The sequence below is a fragment of the Urtica dioica genome, chromosome 4 (genome assembly GCF_054948205.1).
Source record: "Urtica dioica subsp. dioica isolate 48M chromosome 4, U.dioica_male_clone48M_v1_H2, whole genome shotgun sequence".
Taxonomy (NCBI): Eukaryota; Viridiplantae; Streptophyta; class Magnoliopsida; order Rosales; family Urticaceae; genus Urtica; species Urtica dioica.
The window spans coordinates 9031867-9039210 of NC_142759.1; the positions used below are offsets into that span (position 1 = coordinate 9031867).

The 7344-nt window shown below is 37.4% G+C and overlaps 1 protein-coding gene across 2 annotated transcripts; it reads right to left on the reverse strand.

The window, feature by feature from the left end:
* Positions 1–1226: 1226 nt before the first annotated feature.
* Positions 1227–6213, reverse strand: BRXL4 (BREVIS RADIX-like 4). Of its 2 annotated transcripts, XM_089612059.1 has the most exons (6): positions 6046–6213; positions 5734–5959; positions 5240–5661; positions 2392–2527; positions 1904–2289; positions 1228–1737 (listed from the first exon to the last, which is right to left on the reverse strand). In XM_089612059.1, the coding sequence occupies exons 2-6, from the start codon at positions 5854–5856 to the stop codon at positions 1659–1661; spliced, it is 1146 nt and encodes a 381-aa protein (XP_089468185.1). In that variant the 5' UTR covers positions 5857–5959; positions 6046–6213; the 3' UTR covers positions 1228–1658. The 2 variants fall into 2 exon arrangements, with proteins under 2 accessions (XP_089468184.1, XP_089468185.1); XM_089612058.1 differs by having other exon boundaries at positions 1227–1737; positions 5734–6213.
* Positions 6214–7344: the final 1131 nt, after the last annotated feature.

Here is a 7344-nt window from a genome sequence, read left to right on the forward strand (position 1 = left end):
CACCATATATTCTTTTAAAGTTTCGTGACAACATGGTCGGCCCTCAAATAAAATTATTTGGATCGGGCTCCGGTCTGAGCCTTGTTTGAACTTGAAGAAGAAGAAACGCTGGACCAGTCTTTTGACACCTTTTCATTTTAGTATTGTGGTTGTTGAGTTAATACTTAATACTAGTTAAATCATATAATTAGCCTTGACTACTAACAGTGAGTGCGTTGTTCTTTTTATTATGTCTTAGTTGATTTTTGTCCTTTCTCATGGAAAGATAAATGATGGGAAGATAAAGATTGGATGTGTATTTATTTGATTGAAAGAAAAAGTTACTATTGTCCACACACGATATTAAAAGAAGTTATTTTGTGCACACATTGATATCAAAAGAAAAAGTTACTAAACAATGTACGGGTCTGATGTGCAATTTGACAATAATACTATTAACGCATACTTTTTCAATCTACAATCCTATCTTTCGTTCTCTCAAACGGCCAACCACACCACCGCACACATTAACTCTGCGGAGACAATTCAATGACGCCACCATAAATTAGTTAAATAACATAAATGATAACGATGACTATTTACTTAAGATTTATATTTGTAAATAGCCATAAATTGGTTACTATTTACTAACAGTGATGGTATTGACAATGGCGCGCGGTGGTTTGGGGTTGTGTGCGGCAATTTGAGATGGTTGTGGCGTGCGGTGGCTTGCGGAGAGTGGTGACATGTTTGAGGCTGAGGCCTCTGTATTGTTCAATGCAATTTTTTTTTTCTATCCAAAGTTCCGTGCAATCTGAATGTACGTAACCAAACCGTGATTTGTTGTTTTATTTTTCTGGTGGTGGGTGGTGGTAATGAGAAAGTTGGAAGCGTAATTTTTATTCGGATATGAAATTAATATGGTAAAATGGGAATAGTAAAAAACTTATGTATTGAAAAGTGTAATAAACTATATTCATTTACAGCAAAAATGGAAAACTGTAATGAGTTTGAAACATTATATCCGAAGTAGATAAAAATTAATTAAAAATGATTAAACTGGACTGCACATTGAATTAGGAGGTCTTGCGTGATTTTTATTTTTATTTTTCCCTTCAATTATTATTATTATTATTATTATTTTGCTTTAGGCCTCAAATGCTGTTAAGCCGGCCCTGGGTATTTTTTTTTCTAACGGGTCGGGTACCGATTTAAGTGCACTCGACCCGTTGCCATTCCTAGTTTTAACTTTAAGACGGCAAAGAACTGAACGAGAACTCATGCATTGGTTTTGCCAAAGGAAAGTCATAGCAGAAAAGAACAACATATTCCATCTGTATGTCTTGATATGTCGACATTTCAAATCCATGCTTTCACCCACCAGCAACCTTAATAAAAATAGGCCGAATAATAATATTAATAACAAAATTCTACTATCCCCACCTACGAGAGAATATGCAGACTCCTTTGTAACTTTCTTTCTCCCCAAAAGCGCAAGAAGCACATTTCCGATTTTATACACAAGGGTTTTAGTAGTATGGCAATTCATTAAAAGCTTTTTAGAAAAAGAAAAAAAAAAAGAAAAAAAATGTAAAAAAAAAACCTTCACGAGGATATATCTGGACAACCCCCAATGCCATGCCCAGCAACAACCCTTTGTGCTTGAATTTTCCATCTCATCACAAATACGTTTCGTGTATCCTCGCCCGATTCTCTTCCCACCACACTTTAGCATGCATTTCTCCAAACTTTTCTCGGCTGTCATGATGAACAATAGCACAGAAAAAAAAAAAAAATATATTGCACTAGCATGAGTGATTATGAAGTCCTCCTCTCTTGTAGTTATTATTATCCACAATTCATCATTATTGTTGACAAATAAAGAACCAACCATGCTTAAAAGCAAAGAATGACGTATTATTACCTGAATCTGACCCGTCTAAGCTCCCGTTTTCCGCCGGGCAACGCTCTGATAGTGATGTAAACCCCGGGTTCGTCCTGTTCGACCCATTCGCTCTCGAGATCACTGGCAGTGCTGATCGACAGCTCTCCCGAGCGGTCGGCGTCTCGGGACGAGCTACTCATAGAAGCGTCCATAGACGAGACCTCGGTCTTGGCACCGCTGATGCTCGACAGCTTTGGGGTTGAATTGACGCCACACGAGTCGTAGTTGAGGCGCGAGTGCATCGAGTTTTGGTCGAACGAGTCCGAAGACGAGTACCCCATCGGGCGGTTCAGGTTTCGGGGCAGTCGCTCTCTGGTCAGCGGCGGTGTCACTGGGCTGGCTTCGGCCGATTCCATCTTTGAGCTCTGACACAAGTTTGACATATTGGTTGTGGTGTTAATAATTGTTATTATTAGCTTTGTGGCTTGTGGTGTTATTGCTTATTAGGCTGGGTTTTGAGCTCTCACCTCGTCCTCGGATCTTGGCGGAGTCGGAAGAGGGAAAGCTTGCCGGCTAAGCTTTTGGACATTGTACAGTTCCATAACCCTGTCGTAGTTCTCGGCCCACCATCTTTGAGCTTGCCACTTGTTGAACATTTCTCGGCTGATCAGAGAACTCAAAACAATTAATTAAACAAGTAAAACGGTTAAGCTGTTGATGTTTGCCATTTTTATAATTTGGATATGTATAAATGTTAAGCTGAATAATTGTTTTGATGTTAAGCTGTTGATACTTGCCATTCCTATAATTTAGATATACTGTTTATGGGTTAATTTATTTGGAACATGATTACATAATTATGATTCATTTACATTTATTTAAATTTGAGAAAATACTTGAAAAATGTAAAATCAACATGACAATTTAAGTGTATATAAGAAAAAAAATCGTGTAATCACATGAGAACCTTTACTCCTTTTAAAAAAAATATATATATTTCTATTAGATAATTCAAAAGATTCTCGCTTGATTACGTAGCTATACTTAGTTTTCATTCTCCAACGAAGAATTTATCAAATCATAGCAAGTTTTTTTGGGGTCAGCTAAGGTAACTTGCACAGATGACAGAACAACTACATTCATGCTGGCATTTACATTTTTTTTAAAAAAGGAGGTAAAATGGGAAACTCTCCCACCCCCAGTTACTTCTCAATTCTCATATACAGTAATTTATCATACTACAGTTTTTTTTTTTTTTTTTTTCGTGATCGAAATCATACTAGATTTCTTAATAAGTATGTTTTCCACTAAACTTGATCACATTACTTTTTGACCAAGGAATTGACATCCATGATAACTAAAAATTAAAAAAAGGCAAGCCTACCCTTCGGGTGAATGGAATAAAGTTGTTATAAAAGTAGCAAAATTTGACCTTAGGCGGTGCAAAAGTCATCGACAATATGTGGGACCCAAAAGCAATCAGCCATTTTGTATAAATTATACGGTCTACCAAGCCCAGGAAAGAGAGATTGATCATTGGAACAATTTCGAAAATGTTACAGTCGATATCCATGTAACAATTTGCTATTTGGTTCCTTACAATGCGATAGATTCAGCAAGATACAGATTGTGTTCATACCCATAATAAAGGCATCCTAAAACTTCTACGAATACCTTATAATTGAAACGATAAACAATTTTGGTTCCGACTTCTGAAACTGTTTAAAAAAAGAAAACTAAATAAAAATGTCAACAATAATAATAATAATAATAAATTGTAAATAATAAGAAAAGTACCCAATGGATATTCTACGGGAATAAAATATTTTAGTCATTATTTGCCAAGTAAATTTTGACATATAATTAACCATATTTAATTTTCCAAACAAATCAACCAAATTACCCTGGAATTAAATATTTGTGATATAAACATAAAGTTTCAGCAATTAGCATTAATTGCACATATATAAACTTTCAATAATTATGATGATTTAAATTCAATAGCATAGATATTCTAATTATAAATCAAGAAAATAATCATAAATTTTCAACTCCGAAAACTCCAAAACGTCAACTTATTGATTTTTTTTTCTTGATGATGGACATATTCAATCAACTTTAAATAACGATAAAGGTTATTAATTAAGATAACTACGTACAATCAATCCAAAAATATGCATTTCTCTATCTCATCTAGATGAAAATGACAAATATACATAAATATATACTTCAAAAGATGATTTGATCGTTTTCTTTTTCTCTCTAGGAAAAAATAAAACGGGGAAATATATAATTTATCAGTACATACATACTTGGGTCCACGACAACGAGAGTTGCTCAAGCTTGACTAGTTTTGTAGCCAACAACATAAAAGCAATTCTTTTGTGACCAAAAAAACGTTTTCACATTTTTGTCCTGCACGCGACTTTTGGTCGCCGAGCTAATTTGACAAATAAGCGGAGTAAAGTGCATGAATAAGTTTTAGAAAAGGATAAAAACGGTATTATAGAAAAGACAAGGCTACGGAGAATCTGGGGACAGGCGTGGGAGGGGAATTGAAAAGGAAAGTGGAGAGCCTTGTCCGACACATCGACAATAATCAGTGAAAAAGCTTCACGACGCAATCAACACTGTCCCACCACCAACCTCATGACATGAGTGACTTCTTCTTTTGGACCTTTTTTTTTTTTTTTTTCTTTCTCTCCTCTTCTGCCTAGTATAATAATTATTAATGATCTTATTTTTGTTCTTTGTTGAGAGACTAGAGATTGCTTTATTGAGGAGGCGTGAGAACGACTGTGCGTTGAGTAGGGCCCTATTCCCAATCGAATTTTTGTTTAATAATTCTTCACACGAAGTTACGAAAAAGTTGGGTTGGATCCAAGGTAGTGAGTTCTAAGTTCTAATCATGTTTCTTCTCTCTAGTTTTTTAGTAACGATATATCTTTTTATTAAAATAAAAAATAAAATAAAAACCATACATTTCAGATATTGCTTTTCTCCCTATTTTCAGGTAGTCTTTTCTTTCTCTAATCCGAGTTCGAACACTCTTTTACCAAGCAATGCTTACTTTTAGCAATCAAAATATAGTCTCGTAAAATATCACAAGAATTCCAAGACCAAGCGTGTAAATTGAACACAAAATTAACCCAAAAAAGAAAGAAGAAGAAGAAAGAAAAATCGCAAAACGCCAACTACCTAACACAGACCGAGAGATATCATATAATACAACAACGTGTACGGCATTCACTGCAATCGATAATTTAAAAAGAAAAAGAAAAATAAAATTAAACTAGGAGTTTCAGAATCAGAACGCGAAAGACTCGACTCTGAATTGTGAGCCCTAAATTCACGACGGAGAAGAGAAAAGCGTACCTGAAGCGAATCCGCTTGAGATCGTTGCCTCCGCGGGGAAGAGAGACGAAGGTGATGAGGACGCCGGGCTCGACCTGCGCAACCCACTCCTTCGGCTCGCTCTCCTCCACGAACACGATCGCCGGCTCCGGCCGCCGCCGCATCGACGCTCCTCCGCCGCTGCTGCCGGCGGAGCTCGGCGTCCCCTCGCCGCTGGAGCTCGATATCCCCTTCAGCCTCAGCTCCATCTCCTTCCCCCAAACCCTAGGCGCGGACGCCGAGCCGGAGCTCCCGGTCCGCCGGTACGACCACCTGAACCGGTCGGAGTCAGCGTCCGAGTCGGCGCCGCCGGAGCTGCTTTTGACTCGGCCTTGGCTCGCCCCCGCCGTGCAGGGGCTGCACTGCCGGTACGCTCCGGAGGCCTTCAACGCCATGTCCTTGAGCTGATCAGAGAGAAATTATAAAATTTAGCGAAATCGTGATCTCGATCAGATCGCGTGCGTGTATGTATGTACCTGAGAAGTTAGGGATTTGATCGCCGCTTGCTGTTTGGTGTTTCCGGCCGAGTCCGCCGGCACCTCCGGCTGACCCGGCGAGTCTTCGCCGAGTTTCTTCGGGCGGGCTATGCATGTCAACATTCTGTGCTCTCACAGTCACTCTCTTTTCTCTTTGAATGCTTCTGAAGAGAAGAAACAACGGAAAAATGGACTGTTGTGACTGGTCCGTTAAAGACTCCCGTTGCTAGTTTTTCACAAAGAAGAAAACCTTAAATGAATAAACGTAACATATAAGTAAATTATCTGAGAGAAGAGGAAAGTTGAAATAACCTCTTTTGTTGTTGGTATAGAGAGAGAGAGAGAGATTTGTCTCTGCTCTTTTTTTCCGCTCCCTTTTCTTTTCCGATTCCTTTATTTTCTTTTTTTTTTCTAATACATGTTTTTCTTTGTGCTAGTGGAATTCGTTTTTGTCTTTCCATATTTATTGATTTTTTTTTTTTATGTCTGATTCCATATTTATTGACTTGTTACCGGGAATTAACTGTTGATTTGTACGGTCCACCGTTTCTTGATGGACAACCGTATGCAACAACGTTTGACGATGACGGGAGATTTGGAGTGCACTTTAAGACCAAACGTACCGATAAAATAAGGGAAAATAATAATAAACTAGCGGGGAGTGGGGACCAAACTACGAGCATTTATTTGCAATGTATACCATCACGCTTGCATTTATTTATCTCACCAATGTTACCATCTAATGAAAGCAGCGATCGAATTAGATTGAGAACATTGAATTTCCATCCACTCTGATCTATTTTTTAGACACACTTTCAAATAGCTGACCTTGAACGAAAGAGAAATGATCGAATTAAGGAATTACTTCTCTAACTGTATTGGAAGGAATGAACCTACACTATATATAGTACTTCTTAAAAGAAAAAGAAAACTAGTTATCTGCACGATTAATATCCCATGAGAAGTGCTTGATTTTGTGAATATTCTAGATCAAATTTCTCTTCATATAGATTAATCGAGAAATCATAGAGTTAATTATCTGAACATTATAACTAGAAGCTAAAAACTATGAGAAATACGAAGCTCACAAGCTGATAGTACAACGTGACGAGGATAAACTTAAATAACTCAAATATCAAAAAAGTTAAGAGGAAAAATAAAAGACTTGTCCAAAAACATCCAAAATAACGTGATCACGTACTCTTGATGTATGAAAACAACTTCAATAGCTAGCAAACACATAAGTCACAAATTGAGACTCGCGGTAGTCTTATTTTGAAAATAGTGTGTCGGAGAGTACAATATTATTGTTTGTTAAAGCCACAATGAGTAGTGAACCGAGAGTATGACATGCCATGCCATGACAATTTTTACAAAAAATTCGACTCTTTAAAAAAAAATGTTTTTTTTTTTTTTACTTCTATAGAAGAGCGCAGCACGCTGAGTATATATCGCACAAATAAGGTAGCGCGCTGTCTTGCTGCTTCTAAACCCCATGGCCTCCGAAATGCTTCCCAATTGTACCAAAATGCTTTCAATCAGTTCCATCATGTCAAAGCATCAAAATCAAAATCTTGTCATGAACCTAAACACTTAAAGACTCACTATGGT